This window comes from Podarcis melisellensis (genome assembly GCF_964234715.1).
Source record: "Podarcis melisellensis genome assembly, chromosome: 2".
NCBI lineage: Eukaryota > Metazoa > Chordata > Lepidosauria > Squamata > Lacertidae > Podarcis > Podarcis melisellensis.
In genome coordinates, this window is record NC_138529.1 from 8,794,008 (window position 1) to 8,813,015 (window position 19,008).

Below are 19,008 nucleotides of genomic sequence, written 5' to 3' on the forward strand. Positions count from 1 at the left end.
TATACTTCTTCATCCTTTACCTCTCTCCAAGCCTACTCACAAGTAGCTGACAGTGTTTGGTAATTTGGAATTTGGGGTACTTGTAGATAGAGAGTTCCATAAACTGACAAGTCCTCTTTTTTTTTTGTCTCAGTCTCTCTGATTGAAAGGTTAACCCATAGCTGTCAACTGTCTCTTATTTGGCGGGAAAGTCCCTTATCCCAGCGCCGCGTCCTGCTGCTGTCCCTTATTGATGATGTCCCTTAAATTCCCGTGTTTCAAAGGAAGCAGCTCCTCTCCCTCCCTCCCTGCTGGCCAGGGAGGAGGGAGGCTCCAGCTGTGTTGCTTGGCTGTGTTGCTCACCCAATAAGGAGTCTAAGAATGACTGGGGGTGGAGCTTGCATGCCTTGTGCCAATCAAATCGGCTGCTTTGCCTGGGGACTCGCCTTTGCTCAGCGCTTCCCAGCGGAGAGGTGACAGTGATTTTCCTTGCTGCATCCCCTTTGTCGGATTGCTGCACTGTGGGAGCCACCGCTTGAGGCTTCGTTTGGCTGCTGGTTGGGCTTTCTGCCTTTGGCTCGGAGGGGCTCAGAAGTTGAACATACCTGTGCTTGGAAAATCCCTTATTTTGGCTGCTGATCCCTTATTTTTGAGGCTGCTGGTCCCTTATTTTCAAATCTGTAAGTTGACAGCTATGGGTTAACCCAATAGTTAATCAGCTGAATCCAACCTAATTGACTAAAGTTTCCAGCTATAGTACAAATAATATTCCAGAAACATCTACATAAGTATTCTTTTATCCAGCTGGCTCCATGTTTCTTCAGTTAAAAACCCAGAGACCTCTAATTTTGAGACTGCAATGCCCAGCCCATGTCAGCCGTAAATCAAAGTCCTGAAGTCACCTGCCATTATAAGCGAAGGCTAGAAAGGGCAAGAATTCGGGGGAAAGAAAGAGACAAGATGAATCTACTTGTTGCTTAAATCAAAGTGAGCATGCTCAGGGAACTTGTATTTATTATTATTATTTTATCATTATATATTTATTTATACCCCAGCTTTTTCCCTAATGGGACTCAAGGTACGTTACAAGAACCACTAAAATCATAGAAAAATCAATCGTTAGAATACAATGAAACATGGATAGAATTAAAACGATATACATATATAAAATCTGTTGATGGTGCCTTATCACATGAACCAGATTGACTTATTCCTGGCTAGTGATCTTTTTTTTAAATAATTTTATTTATGCATTTTTACAACTTATATATACTTCATACAATATTCATCATTATCGCTTATCCTTAGACTTCCCAGTTCATCTCTCCATGGCATTCTAGGTAATCTTTCGCTGGCTGCATATTCTATTATTCCAATCCATTTTTATCTCAAATCTTCCTTTATTTAATGTTATCTGCTGCTCATATGTTCATTCCTACTTGTAGGTTAAATGGAGTATTATACCCTCTAAGAAACTCTTCAAAGCACTTCCATGTCGGTTTGCATTTCTTGGTACAGAAAGTATTGATTTGGTGTGTAATTAATTCAAGAGGGTTCTGGAAGCTCTGTGTGAAAGACAAGCAGAAGGTTCATGATGTTTGGTGCTAAACCTTAGCACTAAGAAACACCACACCAGAAAGAAGAGAGAGAAAGAGAAAAGTAAGACCCAGGCTCCTTTTGGTCCATACAGTGGTACCTCAGGTTAAGTACTTAATTCGTTCCGGAGGTCCGTTCTTAACCTGAAACTGTTCTTAACCTGAAGCACCACTTTAGCTAATGGGGCCTCCTGCTGCCGCTGCACCTCTGGAGCACGATTTCTGTTCTCATCCTGAAGCAAAGCTCTTAACCCGAGGTAATATTTCAGGGTTTGTAACCTGAAGCGTATGTAACCTGAAGTTTATGTAACCCGAGGTACCACTGTATTTATAGTCAGCATGACTGCAGAATAGGGATAAAGGAACTAGTTCAAAGCAGCTTCCCAGAAGGTATAACCCAAACAATCATTAACACTGCTGCCTCTTCTTCTCTTACGCAGAGATGCTTCTAGTAGTTTCTAGAATTAATCAGAATAGAAAAGAATAGGAAAGATCTTTACACATGAGATCAATACTTTCTGCACTAAGAAATGCACACTGACAACTAGAACGTCAGAAGCACAAGCTTATTTGCACTTCCAACTTTTATCATCCGCTCCTCTACCCCCGCCCCCAACTCCCAGCTAGGTACACGATTTGCAATAATGTGACCCATCAACTGGAGAGTGTGGCCTGAAAGAGGGAACTGCTGTTTGTTTCATGTGTAGTCAGTCCACTGCCAACTCTGCTAGACAGGAGTTGTGGGTTTTTGCATTGCTTCCATGAACAAAAGGAGGGGGGGAGGCAATGATAGGGAGTTATGCTTTTCTCAACCACTTTCATCTCCCTCCTGTCTTAAGAAACATCCCTACACAGCAACAGACGCAGGCCTACAGTCTGCTTACAGAAGTTGGCCAGTTCTCTTGGGATTTAAACGAGAGATCTGGGGCGCTGGTTAAATCCTGACAGTTTTCTGATGGCAAGTGAGGGCATCTCTGCAGGCTCTGTGCTTCTTACCTGTGGCGTGTTCAGGATAAGATTCCCTCTGGAATAGTATCTGGGACAGTTATATTTCTGACTCATCGGCATTTGTAATTAAACATGGTAATTCTATTCACTGTGGGGCTCGGGGTGTTGCAAATCGCCCTCTTCCCTCCCCCCCCCCCCATTTTTGCGCATTTCATTTCTTTGTCACCATCTGCTGCGAAATGGCTGTTTCTCTTTCGGTGTGCACTTTGCATTGCCATCTGGGCAAAATTATTTGTCCCATTAATTGCGAAAATGTGTGAAGAAGCAAAACAAAAATGCTACTACAAGCCAGCGGAATGTGTGCTAAATGAGATCCAGCCCACTCGCGAGAACATGCACAGAGCTTGACATTATGAAATGCCTATTTTAATAGCCTCTGTTGCTAATTGGTCTTTGCACAGCGTCGAAAAATAGCTCTCCACTTGACTCTGTCCCACGGGGAGGGCCTGAAAAGATCTGAGTCTTTTTTACAAGATTATAAATATCTTGGCATGAGCGCTGTCATACTGTGGCTATCTTCGGGCTCCCACAATCGCTTTCGTGATCAGGAATCTGAGGTGCTAAAAGTGGCTCTCCAAAGGCCTTTGTCACCAAAGCTCCGTGTAGAGAGAAACTTCCCCAAGGGGGAACTGGTGTATCTTTTTATATCTGCACACCTCCCCCAGGCATATATACATCATTAGACCATTTAAGTCCTTAGCCATCCTATCTCCCAAGGGAAACCTGGGAGCTGTAGTTCTGTGCAGGGCTACAGGTTGCTTCTCAAATTATCAGCACCAAACTACAGTTCCCAGTGTTCCATCTTGGCCATTTGAAGACATAGAGCAGTTAATGGTTAGTGAGTGCAGAGGTCTGTGCTAGAGTTGGCAGAGGCAGCAAGCTGCAGAGGAAAGGAAGACCTGGTAGTCAGACAAGCCCTGCAGGACTTGGACAGCTCCCAGGACTTGGAGAACTTGCTCCAACCACCTTGTAGCACAAAACCCAGAAACACCATAACCAGACACTGGAGAGACCTGTCAGGAGTAAGCATGGACCAATGGTACCAAATAGTATTGGAAACAGCCCTACTAGAAAAATTAACCAATAAACTGAAACTGACACGGGGACAAACAGAAGAAGACGCCTTCACCCCGGTATGGCTCCCCTTTATCACATACACAGCCCAACAAGACAACGACAATAATCCACCAACAGCATACAAATCAATATGGCTAACCTGATCCAAAACACACACACACCCCACTCACACATGTAAACAAAGATCACCACAGCCAATCACAAACAAACAATCACACCCTAGGCCAACCCCAACCTCTCTCACCACCAAAGGAACACAAGTGAACAACACAAGCAACGCTGACACCAAACTCTACATACATTAAACATAATAGAAACACCGCCACCCGACCCCACCTCCACCCCTTCTTTTTTCTCTCCCCCCCTAATGTTTCAACAAATGAAACGGATTTGTAAAAATGTTACATGGACAAAATATGAGAGACATTACACTTACTTCTGTAAAACAAGAAAATTTTAATAAAAAACAACAACAACAAAATGATCCTTATGTCGTGGTGCAGGCCTTGAAGACTGTCTCAAGCCCTACCTTCTCAGTGAGTTTCTTTTAAAATACAGCCTTCTGAAACCTGGTGCTCTGCAGATGTTCTAGATGAGTCCCTTCATCCCCTGCCAGCATGGCCAGTGGCCAGGGATGGAGAGCTGTAGTTCCAAACATCTGGAGGGCACAAGGTTGGAAAAGGTTGCTATAAGAGATTGCAGTCTGGCACTCTTCTGACACCATGTTCTACTTGTGGACTGGTTATCCTCCCAGTCTGATCCCCCACAACAACCCTGTGAGGTAGGTTAGGCTGAGAGGCAGTGACTGGCCCTAGGGCACCCAGCGAGCTTCACGGCTGATTGGGGATTTGAACCCTTGTCTCCCAAGTCCTCGTCTGTAACGGCTACACTACACTGTGTGCTTTGCAACAGCATGCACATGCAGGCATAAATACATAATGGAAGAGTTATGCAAACGATTCTCTAATTAATTAAAACAAAATAAGGCTGTAGTGTCCTGAGCTAACTATGATTGAATCTTTGTTTCGTAAAGCAGAGGTGGGACTTGAGAGAACACAGACTGAGCTTTCCTATTGCCACTTTTGCAACTCGCTATACTACCATTATCTTACTTTACTGTTTGCTTTAATAGGGTGGGAAGGGTGGTGTGTATGGGTACTTAGTTTGTGGTTTGTTTGTTTTTATATAAAAAAAACCCTCTTTAAATAAACATTTAGTAAAAAAAACCAAGGCAGGAAGGAGGAACCTGTGTTGCTAGACTACATTTCCCATAATCCCAGGCCATTGGGCATGCTGGCTGGGGCGGATGGGAGTTGGAGTCCACAATTTCTGCAGAGCCTGCAGACTCCCTGCCCTATTATAAAGTATAGTGATTATGGGATAAGTATTTTGCTGTATTCTGATATACAGTGGTGCCCCGCAAGACGAACGCCTCGCAAGACGAAAAACCCGCTAGATGAAAGGGTTTTCCGTTTTGGAGGCGCTTCGCAAAACGAATTTCCCTATGGGGTTGCTTCGCAAGAAGAAAGCCCATAGGGAAATCTCCGGGGACCTCTTTTAAATGCTGGCGGTGTGGAGCAAAGCCTTCCCCCCCCTCCGGCCTTCAGAAGAGGTCCAGGAAGGCCGGCGGGGGCCGAAAGGCTTTGCTCCCCACCGCCAGCATTTTAAAAGCAGTCCGGGATAGCAGGGAAGCGCTTCCCGCTATCCCGGACGGCTTTTGAAGGCAGGCGGGAGGGAGCAAAGACTTTTGCCCCCCGCCCGCCTTCAGAAGAGGTCCTGGACCTCTTCTGAAGGCCGGCGGGGGGCAAAAGTCTTTGCTCCCCCCTGCCTGCCTTCCCGGGAGAGCGGAGAAACGCAGCGCATCTCTCCGCTGTCCCAGACGGCTTTTGAAGGCAGGTGGGGGGGAGCAAAGACTTTTGCCGCCCGCTGGCCTTCAGAAGAGGTTGGGGGACAGACTGTCCCCGGACCTGGTCTGAAGGCGGTTTCCATAGGAACGCATTGATTGATTTTCAATGCATTCCTATGGGAAACCGTGCTTCGCAAGACGAAAAACTCGCAAGACGAAAAGACTTGCGGAACGAATTAATTTCGTCTTGCGAGGCACCACTGTACTACTCCCTTCAGTCCAAAGGGAAAGAGCAGTGAAGTATTTCAGGAACTGCAATTAAAGCACATTTTCCTGCTTTCCCATTTCAGCTTGGTTGGATATACACTTTATACACACACACACACACACACACACAGAGAGAGAGAGAGAGAGAGAGAGAGAGAGAGAGAGCGAGCGAGCGCACATTGTTAACAGCTCACCTCAAGTGGTTGAAGGCTGAACCTTGAGGGGCACTGAAGTTTTATAGATGTATGTTAAGTTGCATGTTTGGATTGTGGTTTCCTGCAAATTAGCAGATGAGGGGGGAGATGGGTTTCTTCATTAGACCACTTCCAACTGCAGCTGCAGTTCTTGTACATAGAAAAGCAAGCATGCCTGGGAAACAACTAGATTAGAGAAACCTTGTCCCTGGCATTTCATTTAAGATGCATCGTTATATAGTTTGTGCCCCACGGTCTGAAATGTAACAGCCCAGATAATGTTTCATTTATCTCCTCATTTGCTTTGTGTGAGAATGAGGTTTAGGAAGAAAGAATTTTAGCTATGTGCATAACAGGAAATTGTCTACTGAGAGCATCATAGTTGACAAAGGCTATCTGACCTTGAGATGCCAGGGAAGGAGTGGACAATGTGAGCAGAGAACAGAGTAGCCATGTGGCGAACGATAACAAACGACTTTGGAAAGGCTCTCAAACCCATTCCGATTTGGAAGACAGGAAAAACTCAGACCTTAGTGACTGCTAGCTCTGCCCATGGGAACCCCTGAGTAAAAACCAGGCAGAGGTTCTGCTTGCAACCAAGCAGCATATACCGTATTTTTTGCTCTATGACTCACTTTTTCCCTCCTAAAAAGTAAGGGGAAATGTGTGTGCGTCTTATGGAGTGAATGCAGGCTGCGGAGCTATCCCAGAAGCCAGAACAGCAAGAGGAATTGTGCTTTCACTGCACAGCGATCCCTCTTGCTGTTCTGGCTTCTGAGATTCAGATTTATTTTTTCTTGTTTTCCTCCTCCAAAAACTAGGTGTGTCTTGTGGTCTGGTGCGTCTTATAGAGCGGAAAATACGGTAAATTTTGTTAAATAAAGAATAATAAAATAATTGTTGTGACTCCCACTCAAGAACAACAGCAAGAGGTGTGTTTCCTTGGGGGTTAAGAAGCTGTTCTTTATTCTGACAGTATAAACTCAGGAACGGGAGAAGAGCAGAAATTAATCAAGATGGCCCCGGGTACCAGTGGAAGGGCAAACCAATTCAAGCTTCATAGTCCGCTAAAGGCAGTTCAAGATTCCAGGATCAGGAGTTGCAGTCTGTGACTGTACAGGTTACACAACACTGTCAAACCGATAGTTACGTAAATTGAACTAACAAATATACCCACAATGTAACTGGCTGTGTTTAACTATATAAATTCTTTATACATCATATAAACATAACTCTTTTCACATTACAGTGGTACCTTGGGTTAAGTACTTAATTCGGTCCGGAGGTCCGTTCTTAACCTGAAACTGTTCTTAACCTGAAGCACCACTTTAGCTAATGGGGCCTCCCGCTGTCGCTGCGCCGCCGGAGCACGATTTCTGTTCTCATCCTGAAGCAAAGTTCTTAACCCAAGGTACTATTTCTGGGTTAGCGGAGTCTGTAACCTGAAGCGTATGTAACCTGAAGCGTATGTAACCCGAGGTACCACTGTATCTGATTGAGTAGAAGCAATTAAGGACCAACATTTAGAACAGGAAATACAAATAGATCAGTTCATCTATATGTAATGTCCAAATAGAAGTTTTTGTGTTCCACATATGTACAAAAGAATCAGTTTTTTTAAACGTAATGTCCAAATAAAAGCTTTTTTTTGTTCCACGTATGTCTTAGCGAATACAAGTGTCAAACGTAACAACTTTAAGGAGCAGTACTTGCAAAAGATGAACTTTTCTTTGTAATGTTCCACATCTGCTTTTGCAAAGTATGATTGTTGTATGCAGATATCAGACAAAGGATATGAAAGATCGTATCATGTGCCTTTGCAAAATATAGTTGTTGTATGTCGGTGTCAGATGAAAGAACTCAAACGTGACAAGGATTCCTGGAATAATACCTTGTTTCGCCCTGCTGGGCTTTGTTAGCTGAGCATACTCATTTTTTGTGTATCAGAGACATGGAACGAGTGACATGGCGGTGCTTCAGAGGCAACAGCTGACTTTACTCTTCCTGACTGCTGAGTCTCCCTCCCTTCTTCTGGCATTGAAAAGGGCCTCCCTGGCATTGCACTGGCCTTTCTCCTACCCCAGAGCCAAGAAGGAGAGTCTGTGAGTCTTCCAGAGGCCTGTGAGTCTTCCAGAAGGAGAATCTGAACGGAAAGACCTGGCTCTGAGCAGGAGGACTCTGAGTCACGACCTCTCTCCTCCCACTCGGTGCCCTCACCAGAGTCCTTGGGGATGGCCATGTCAGAAGGGTCTTTAGGTTTTTTCAGGTGCACACAATTTCTGGCCAGTTCAGTGGTCGTAATTTGTGTCTGCTCCTGCATGTGTCTGCATAAATAAAGAGCTCCTTCCTGCATGCATCAAGTAGATTTGAATGTCACCCAGGAAAGCCAAGTGCGTCACAGAGACACTTCTTATAAAAAATGCATGAGACTCTTATAAAGGCAATTACCTTTCCGCAAGGCAGTGGAGGGACAATACGTGACCCAACGAAGTAATGAAAAACGTGTAAGAGTGGAACACTGTTTTGTCCTGTCAACAAGTGAGGCTACCACCACCACCACACACACACACAAATCCAGTAATTGAGCATGGCAAGGAAAAATAATCCAAAATAGGAAATATAAGACGAAATGTGGATGATTTCTTCTTCTTCTTCTTCTTCTTCTTCTTCTTCTTCTTCTTCTTCTTCTTCTTCTTCTTCTTCTTCTTCTTCTTCTTTAGATAAGTTCACATGATCTGTTTTGCCTGCTTTGGCCCCTATGGGGTAATGAGCTGTTGTCATGGGATCACCTTCCCTTTCATGACGAAACCCGTAAGCTGTTCGACAAACACAGCTTGGGAACATGTTAGTGGGCAGCTCAATGGGTTTTTGCTCCCAGTTCCTGCAAAGATGCCCATGGCAGCAAACCCCCCTTCAGCTGCCCTCCAAGGACTCAACCAGAAATAGCAGGGTTGGGTTAGGGTCGGGTAGAGTCAAAGGAAGAATTGGTGAAAGTGAGATTTGGGTGGGTTAAACAAGGCTTCTATAGTGCCTTGAAGAAAATAGGCTAAACTAGATACTGCTGTGCAAAGGGCTGTAGCTCATCTGTTTGGCATTCACAAGGTCCCAGGTTCAGTCCCAGTAGGGCTGGGAGAGGCCTCTGACCCTGGAGAGATGTTGCTCATCAGCTGAATCAATGTCCTGAGTCATTAAAAGGCGGCATGCTGTGTGGCTCCCAGGCTTGGACCAATGAACGCTCCCATAACCTTTGTGTCTTCCTTTTGCAGTATGTGACCCGCCGAAGGCTGCCACCAGCTCTTCCAGCGTCCAATCATGGACACCGACACCGTGCCCCCACATGAAGCCTCGTTGACAGTGAATGAGCAGGTATGTGCCTCTCGCAGACCCCTTATAATAATAATAAATTTTATTTCTATCCCGCCCTCCCCAGCCGAAGCCAGGCTCAGGGCGGCTAACAACAATAAAATAGTACAACATTCTAAAATCATTCATTATAAAATTAATTCGAATCAAATTGATGGCAACCATTGGGCTAGAGTTCTGTGAAGAATTACCAAAGGAGGGGGAGGCTGTGCCTTGGCCAAAGGCCTGGTGGAACAGCTCTGTCTTGCAGGCCCTGCGGAAAGATGTCAAGTCCTGCAGGGCCCTAGTCTCTTGGGACAGAGCGTTCCACCAGATCGGAGCCACAGTCGAAAAAGCCCTCGCTCTGGTTGAGGCCAGCCTAACCTCTCTGTGGCCTGGGACCTTCAAGATGGTTTTGTTTGAAGACTGTAAGGTCCTCCGTGGGGCATACCAGGAGAGGCGGTCCCGTAGGTACCGCTTTGTCAAAGGGGTGCTGGAGTGGCGGGGGAGAGGAGCTGCCGCTGCCCCAGCGGAGCCTTAGACAAGGTTATCCTTTGTTGTCTCTTTTCAGGTGATTGTGATGTCGGGTCATGAGACCATTCGGGTGCTGGAGGTGGGCGTGGATGCTCCAATACCTGTGGAGAACGAAGGGAAAACTCTGAAAACTGCAGCAGCAACCAGAGAAGAGGCTCCTGTGAGCTGCCCTCCAGAGCCCAGTGAAATGGGAAGGGAAGGGGTAGAGCAAAACCCAGCAAAGGAATCGGGAGAGTCAGGTGGTAAGAGGCACTTTGTTCGTTCATTCTTTCCATCCGCCCTGCTGCCCAAGAGGCCGTAAAATAAATTGTAGGTTAAATGGGTCAACAGGGGGGTTACCTACAGGCCTCTTAGTCTTCTTTTTGTGGTATATTCTGCATTAGGAAAAAGTCCAACTTTATAAAAAGTTAAGGACCCTACAATCTTCATCAGAGGCCCTTCTCTGTGTGCCTCAATCAAGGGCCCAAGTGAATCGATCTTCTTGGTGGTGACTCTCCATCTGTGGAATGTTTTCCCCAGGGAAACACGTCTGGCACACGTCTTGTCAGTTTTTATGAGGCACAATAACACATTTTTTAATTTGTCAAGGCTTTTGGTACTTAAGTTTGTATCTACTTCATCTTTTAGTGAGGTGGGGTAGGACTTGTCCTTATTATGTTTCTGGGTGAGCATTTTAGGAATTTTGTATTGTAAAGGTAAAGGGACCCCTGACCATTAGGTCCAGTCATGGCCGAATCTGGGGTTTCAGCACTCATCTCGCTTCACTGGCCGAGGGAGCCGGCGTACAGCTTCCGGGTCATGTGGCCAGCATGACTAAGCTGCTTCTGGCAAACCAGAGCAGCGCACGGAAACGTTGTTTACCTTCCCGCCGGAGCGGTACCTATTAATCTACTTGCACTTTGATGTGCTTTCGAACTGCTCGGTTGGCAGGAGCAGGGACTGAGCAATGGGAGCTCACCCGTCGCGGGGATTTGAACCACCGACCTAGGCTCTGTGGTTTAACCCACAGCACCACCCACGCCCCTACAATTTTGCATTGTACTCTGTTTTAAATGATCTGCTTTTTCATCCTGCCAGCTTGTATTCTATTATGTTAAGTCACTTGGAGACTTTTTAATGTAAAATGACTATCAAATGAAATTAATCATAATAAGCAATGCTTCCCTAGCTGGTGAGGAAACATGGTGCACGTGAAAACATGAGGGACATTCTGCCAGCAAGGAGCACTTGAGAGGAGTGGAAACCCAGCTATTAACTCCCAGCTTCCAGAGGTTAGGCCAAAGGATGAGTAGTTTCTCCAGCCAAAATCTCTTGCCAGTGAGCTTTCACACTGCCTGTTGCCAGTTGGTCCATCTCTAGGCCTTGGCCCACCATGTGGGAGTGGAGGGTTCAGGCAGCAGAGATGGATAGAAGCAAGCGGTTGCAAAGTGTGTGGGCCGGGCAAGATGCCAAAGCCAGGAACAGACAAGTGGGCAAATGCAGAAGGCATCTGGGTAATAGGGATAGTCTGGAAGACATGGAGGACCAAGTGCTTTCTCTAGGCAGTGCATTGTTCAGACTGGAGAACAGCAGTGGACCCCTGCAGGCTATCTAGGCAAAAGTGGAAGGTACAGTAATTTGTTTCCTCCTGAGTTTCTTGCTAGAACAATTCTACCCAGGTTCTTCACCTAAGAGGCCTAAGGTGCCTGCCGTTCCTTTCTTGGGGGCCTGATTTAAATGGGTGGACCTATCCACACGCTGTTCCCTGCAGCTGGGCTTCCTGGTTAAATGGGGTCCTCACCTGGTATGTTGGCAGTGTTAGCATGGTTCTTCTGATGGATACCACAATCACCGTACGGTTAGCACAGGTTTGACTCAAATAGCTATCATTAAGAAAAATGAGTCACTTTGCAAATGCTCTAATCGTTTGTCCTTTGCGTGTAAAGCAGGTGGCCCCAAATTAAAGAAGAAGAAGTACAGAACATTTTAAATAGGATCCCCTTACTACAAAAAAAATCTACAGTCCTCCAAACATTTTTAATCAACTTATGGTTTGCTTTTTTAATTGACTGCCCCATTGATACCCCACTGTGATGCCAAAAGGTCTTTGTGGCTTCTGCTCAAGCCCTCCCCCTCCCAAATTTGTCATTTTTTAAAAAAATAAATAAATGTGTCATTTCTTTTTCTTTTAACCGACGAGACCTGCAGGTCCCATGCTATAGTTTTCCCACTTCCAGATTGGGTCCTTTTTAAAAAAAAAATTGCAACACCCATTTTTATGCTTTGTTGATGCCCACGTTTATATTTTGTCCACATGCACTTTAAAGGACAATTGGAATTGGAGGCACATGGGCTATGCCCCCCTTTTCTCTGCCTGCCATTATCCTATTTCCAAGTTCCTTCTCTGAATGGCTCTTCCTTCTGTAAAGGGCGGTTTCATGCCACCTCCATCTCCACTTGGCCCAACATTCTGTGGGTATCACCCGAACGGGTAAACAAAACAAACTGTTTCCTCTTTTCTCTAGGTGAAGTAAAGGCATTACCTGAAATAACCCCTGCACCTCTCCCAGGAATCGTCCCCTTCAGCCAAGTGACAAGCCAGCAAACACAAACTCTAACGCCCGTCACACTGCAAGCTGCACCGCAGGTAACTTACCTTACAGTTCTTTTGTCGGGCACGCGGGAGGGAGAAGCCTGTTGGCCACTGAACAGAGGAAATGGTGCATTTCAATTTCTGCAACGGTGTGGGAGTTTCCACCTGTGCCTTGGAAGAGCCAGGTGTGGACACATCCTACTTATGTAGAAGCTGAGTTGCCAGAAGTCCCTTGGTTTGGGGGGTTGTAGAGCAGACTTCCAAAACTGTCTGTGAAGTTGGCATTTGGTGTGCATTGAGCACTCTGGTCCCCAGGTGTTCTGGGATCAAGAATTCCACATTCTGTTCTATGGGGCTTTGATGCTCTCGAATGGGTTCCTGTTTTCAAGGTGTTCCATCTGGCCAGACTTTGTAGAAATCAAATGCACTCTTCCAGTGTTTACTGGCAGGGATCTGTTTCTTAGCTTGTGCGAAGCGCTGTGGGGCATATGCAATGCAACTCTGGGCCGTGGGTCTGTTCAGGGCCTTACACAGTAAAGAACGTATCGCTGTTAAGGGAATCTCCTCCTTGTCCTGGAAAACCTGGGTTCCAAAGCACATAGGCATTTTGTTCACTGCAAGCTTATATGGAGCAACAATTTTTGTGAAGAAATTGTTCTCGCCCCCAGCCCCACACCATAATCATAGGGGCTAACCATCTCCAAGCCTGAGAAAACTAAGGCGATGCTGAGGGGCCTTTCCACACAATCAGCTTTTTTTATTGAATAAATGAGCATTTCTTACCGAATTTGATGCACACAGTCCTCCTCCAAGGTTGCATTTTTTGTTGTGGGCATATCACATTTTCCCAGCATTTAATCTGCAGTATTACCAGGGAGTGGGATGGGGAAATGGGGTTGTGCAAGAGTCAGCTGTTAGGCATTCTGTGCTATTATTAGTGACCCAATTCCCTCCAGCACCAACACCACCGCTCTGGCACATGTCGTTTTGTAAACGTCTATTTATTTTAGAAAAATCTAATTCCTCCTGGTAGTTGTCCACTCCTTCATTATTCAATACAAAACATGCCCTCAAGCCTACAAGCCACTTTTCCTGGGCCGTTTTTTGAAATTTAAATTGTTGGTTTTAAATTATCTATATTGTTGTTGTTATTATATTTCAAACAGGTCCCTATGGGTCTTGGGTCCTTATGCACCTCACAGTTTGCAAACAAGAGTTTGCAGCAAACCAGAATTTATTTATTTATTAAATACAATAATACTAGTTTTATTCTCAATAGTTTTAAACATTCTTTTTCTGGTGAAAGTAGATTTCCTTTTCCCCACTTATTACGGCCTCTTGAAGGAAAAGAAAAATATCCTTGAAAAATAATTGAAAAATTCAAAATACCTTGGGCCATTTATAAAAGGATAAAACTGGTCTTCCGCGTTTTTTAATCTTCTCCTGTGTTTTTGTCCTCCATCACGCACACATGCAGCAAGACAAGGCAATGCAGTCCTTCCATCTACTATATTGGAATGAGATATCATACTTATTTATTTGCATTGGGACTCGGGGAGCTATCACCTACTTCATAAAATGCAATTGAATCGTGCTTCATTTGATTGTGTGGAAAGGCCTTTAGTGCTGATGTCAGCAGGAGAGATTCAGTGCTCAATCATCTTCTTCCCTGCTCTGGGCATTCGCCACTTAGAGCAAGAGTTCCCAGCCGCTGCACATTTTGTAGATGCTGCAATGTCCACAGAGAGGCAAAAGACTGAGGCAGAGGTACCTGAGACTGAGATGTTTTTCTAGGCAGGAGGCTTTGTATTCAGGTGTGCTTACACCACCCAGCTCTTTTCTAAGATGAGTACAGAGGAGCTCTCCTTCCTTGCTCTTCTTCTCTTCTGAACCCTCTGCAGTGCTGTTTGCAGCAGGTGGCGCTGTGGGTTAAACCACAGAGCCTAGGGCTTGCTGATCAGAAGGTTGGTGGTTCGAATCCCTGCAATGGGGTGAGCTCCCGTTGCTCGGTCCCTGCTCCTGCCAACCTAGCAGTTTGAAAGCACGTCAAAGTGCAAGTAGATAAATAGGTAAAGAAGGGAAGGTACCTTCTGGCGGGAAGGTAAACAGCGTTTCCGTGCGCTGCTCTGGTTCGCCAGAAGCGGCTTAGTCATGCTGGCCACATGACCCGGAAGCTATACGCTGGCTCCCTCGGCCAATAAAGCGAGATGAGCGCCGCAACCCCAGAGTCGGCCACGACTGGACCTAATGGTCAGGGTTCCCTTTACCTTTACCTTAAAGCAGCAAGCCGGAGTACTTAAATCGATTAGATTTATTTATTTATCTTTATTAAATTTATATATTGCCATTCATCGGAGGATCACAGGGCAGTTTACAATATGAAATCACAAAAATACATACCGTAGTAACAAAAGGTAAACCCCCACCCACCCCTTTTAAAAGGCCATAGATTGTTTAATTCGCCAAGGGCCTGGGAGAAGAGGAATGTCTTTGCCTGGAACCCAAAGATACATAGCAAAGGTGCTAGGCAAGCCTCCCTAGAGAGAGCATTCCACAAGCAGGGCGCCATCACAGAAAAGGCCCGTTCTTGTGTTTCTGCCCTCTGGACCTCTTGCGGAGGATGCACACCAAGAAGGGCTTCAGATTATGATCGCAGGGCCTGGGGCAGCTTGTATGCAGAGAGATGTTCCTTGAGTTGTTGTGATCCTGAGCCCCTCAAGGCTTTATAGGTCAAAACCATCATACTGAATTGGGCCTGCAAACTAACCGGCAGCCAGTGCAGTCAGGCCAGGTTTTCATTATATGCTTAAACTATTTTGCCCCTGTGAGCAACCTGGCCGCTGAATTCTGCACCCGCTGAAGTTCCCGAACTGTCTTCAAAGGCAGACCCACATAAAACATACTGCAGTAATCTAGCCTAGAGGTTACCAGAGCATAGACGACAGTAGTTAGGCTACCCCTGTCCAAATAAGAGCACAGATGGGCCACCGGCTGAAGCTGATAGACGGCATTCCACGCCACTGAGGCCGCCTGAGCCTCAAGCAACAGCCATGGCTCCAGAAGTACCCCCAAGGTATAACCTTATCAAGAGCAGGCAATTTTCCAGCCAGCCAGTGCCTCAGTCTGCAGCTAAGTAGATCTGTAGATAGCAGATCCCAAGATCTGCTACAGAGTTTCATGGGGAGCAAATCCAATATTGCTTGCAGTGAATATTTCCTTGTGGGACATTGCAGGGAGTGTTCTCTTAAGGAAGAACTGTCACACCTACAGGTGGAGCAGCATTCAGTGACTCCACCAAGGATGTGGTACAATTGTGCCAACTTTCCCCAGGACATATCCCGGGAGAAACAATTGGCGCCAACACATCCCTAAAATGGCTGCGCTTTACTGTGATTTGCTAGAAGGCCTTGTGCTTTGGGTGGGTGGGTGGGGGGAGGGCAGGGGAGCCGATAAAAGATGCAGCCTAGAGCAATTTGTCAGGGCTGTGAAAATGTCCCCATCTCGCTTGAACGTTGACTTTGCAACCAGCCCCCACCTGAGTGCCACAGAGCTGGGTCTGCCCAGCTGCTGGCACGGGGCACAAAGCCGCACACAGCACAACTCAGGCAGGCGTCTCCTGGCTGGGCTGGGCCTCCTGTGGGCTTGCTAACGTGGCTGCTGCTGCTGCTGCTGCGCTGATGCTGTCTGCAGTGGCGTTGATTTCTTTTTTCCCTTTTCTTTTTTAAATCTTGTTTACTTTTGCAGGTCTTGACTCAGGAAAACTTAGCAACAGTTGTGACAGGCGTTATGATTCCAGCAGGGGCAGTTACTCAACCTCTTCTTATCCCCATCAGTATTGCAGGTCAAGTGGCAAGTCAGCAGGGGCTGGCTGTGTGGACATTTCCTGCAGCAACGGTTGCTGCCCTCCCAGGACTGACGGCCGCCTCTACTACTGGGGGAATTTTCAAATCACCTATAGCCAATTTGCAAGGTAACAACAGCTTCTTAGAGGGTCTCTCCTTGTGACAGTGACCATTCAGTGCTTGTGCAGAACCAGAAACCCCCTTGCTCTGCGGAGGCCCAGAAATACTTTGCGTTCTTTAAGGATCGCAGTATTGCTCTAGGAGTAAACAGAAGGTGGAGGAGCAGGGGATTAATTTAAAAGAACACAATGTGGAAGGCGGGTAGTTTAAAAAGAGCCATTGGCAACATTTCCATTTCCATTATCTTAGAAGGAAGGGTGTGAAGCATGTTTTGCAGCAGGGGCAACCAAAGTCATGCCCTTCCAGATGTCGTTTGACTACAGCTCCCATCATCCTTTCCCATTAGCTATACTGGTAGGGGCTGATGGGAGTTGCAGTCTGTGGGCTAGTGCTTTTTTTTTGCTGTATATTAGTGACCATTGCTCTGATCTACACTCTGGAGCATGCCATTGATGAGTTCATCTGCTAGTTTTAGTTGAGCAAACCAGATAACATTTTCATATCTGTTACCTCTTCTGAAATGAATGAGGGATCCCCTGGAAGCTGAGGGCCTCCATCAAAGCGGCCCCTGGCCAGGTACGCAGCAAATTCAGTAGCAGTCCGTGAGCATGTTCAGTAGATTACAGTGCAGTGTGTCTAGTCAGTTTCAGAGCAGCTGATTCCATGCTTGTCTCCCAACCCCAACCCCCCAATGTCATTTAAGAGAGGCTGTTGTTACAGTCAGTGGTTTTGTCTATTTATTTAACCAATTTACAGACTGCTTCATAGCTTAAAGCCATCAAAATGGGCAGAATGAAAAGAAATGATCAAACCTGTAATTCTAGCACACAGGGGGCCACCAAAATTATACATTTGGAAAGTTGATTCATTGATATTTGATTTGGTATTGTGATTTGATGTGGATAAAATGAGGCTTATTTTGGTTTCTTGTAATTGAAAGCTAATAAAAATTGTTATTTTTAAAAAGCCATCCGAATGGCGTACAAGGTAAAAACTGGATAAAACACACAAACACGGGTACTAAAAACAATACAATTGTTTTAGAAAATTATAAGATCAATAACGCAATTTATTCTGAAAGCCTTCTTAAACAAAAACCTCTCCAGTGAGCACCTAAACATCATGATGCTGGGTCCCTGTCTCATTTTGGCTGGTAATTGATTCCGGAGAGCTGAAGCTGCAACACTAAAAGCCTGGTTTCTAGTACAGGCTAGATGTACCTCTGGGTACATGGTACTCTCAGCAGTGCCCCATCTGATGAGTGCCATTGCCTGCACAGATAAACGGCCAAGGTGGTCTTTTAGATACCCTGGTCCCAATTTGTATGTATGAAAATAACAATTAATGAGGAGAGGGTACTAAGGCAGGGACGCTTAATGAAGAAAATATGGTCAAGGCAATATTACTTCTGCAGGCACATCTTGTCACCGATGGGCCGTTCACACAGGAGCCTGTGATCTGAAGCCTCTTGGTGGCTGTAGAAGCTATCGATTGTGACAGCTGCTACAGCAACTGTGAGGCTTCCAGAAAGCCCTGGCTTTATCATGCAGTAGGGGAGAGCAAGGAAGATGTAGTGATACAGATTTCTGTGTAACACACAAACTTTCATATTCTCAATTTGGATATGATAAAAGATGCTACCTCATCTTTTATCTCAATCCTGTGCAGCTGCAGCAGCAGCAACAGTCTGGATATAAAACACCTGCTCTTTCCTTGAGCTTTACGGCTTGCTTGCCTTCTTTACAGCACAATCCTATATGTGCATACTCAAAAGTAAGCCCCACTGTGTTCAATGGGACTTACTTCCAGGTAAGTGTGTATAGGATCGTGGCCTTAGACGTAGAGGTGTAACTTCACGGATTGAAGCAACCAGCAATGTGACCGTTTGGATTTACAGGGCAGGAAAAAGAATGGCAAAGCATAGCGGCGATATTGAGTGTTCTTGTCTTGCTCCCACAGCTGCCGCAGTGCTGAACACGGCAATACAAGCCCCTTTGCAGCCAGCCCAGCCTCTCCAGGCGCAGCAAACAGTCCAGCCGCGGCAACCAGCCCAAACACAGACTGTGTTCCAGCCTCAGGCTCAGCCAGCCATTTTGCCGCAGCCGGCCGCAGCATCCACACCACCTGTCGCCAAGCCCTTGGAAACGCCAACCCAGATCACAGTTCAGCCAGCAGGATTTGCCTTTAATCCTGGAATAGTAAGGAGCTGGAAGCATCGCGGAAGAGCTAGCTCAGAAGATTGGGGATCGGGGCAGGAGGGACAAGTTGTCAGTGGGTCCACAGATCCTTCTGATCTCCCCTGAGGTCTGCAAGGAGCGGGGAGAGGTCAAGTGTAGTTTGGCGCTAAGGCTACCTGTCTTCTGATGTTTACAGAGAGGAAGTTCTTTCATTATATGCTTCCGTTATAAATGTGAGCAGCAACTTTGGGGGGGGGGGTCCTTTACATACTGAACAAATACCATGGGATTGTATCCAATGGTTTTTTATATTATGATTCTATGTTGTGAACCACCCTGAGATCTACCGGTATAGGGTGGTATACAATCAATCAATCAATCAATCAATCAATCAATAAAGGCTTTGTGTTAGCAGAAAACACTCTTGTGCAAGTTGCTGCAGCATCCAGAGTTGC

The 19,008-nt window shown here is 45.9% G+C and overlaps 1 protein-coding gene across 2 annotated transcripts in view; it reads left to right on the forward strand.

The window, feature by feature from the left end:
* POU6F1 (POU class 6 homeobox 1) overlaps nt 1–19,008 on the forward strand; it is a 38,810-nt gene that overhangs the window by 12,240 nt on the left and 7,562 nt on the right. For both annotated transcript variants that reach the window (XM_081898680.1, XM_081898681.1), the window contains exons 2-6: nt 9,233–9,332; nt 9,880–10,084; nt 12,347–12,468; nt 16,159–16,384; nt 18,336–18,574. In XM_081898680.1, the coding sequence (XP_081754806.1) occupies nt 9,279–9,332; nt 9,880–10,084; nt 12,347–12,468; nt 16,159–16,384; nt 18,336–18,574 (846 nt within the window). In that variant the 5' untranslated portion in view covers nt 9,233–9,278. The remainder of the gene's footprint in view (nt 1–9,232; nt 9,333–9,879; nt 10,085–12,346; nt 12,469–16,158; nt 16,385–18,335; nt 18,575–19,008) is intronic.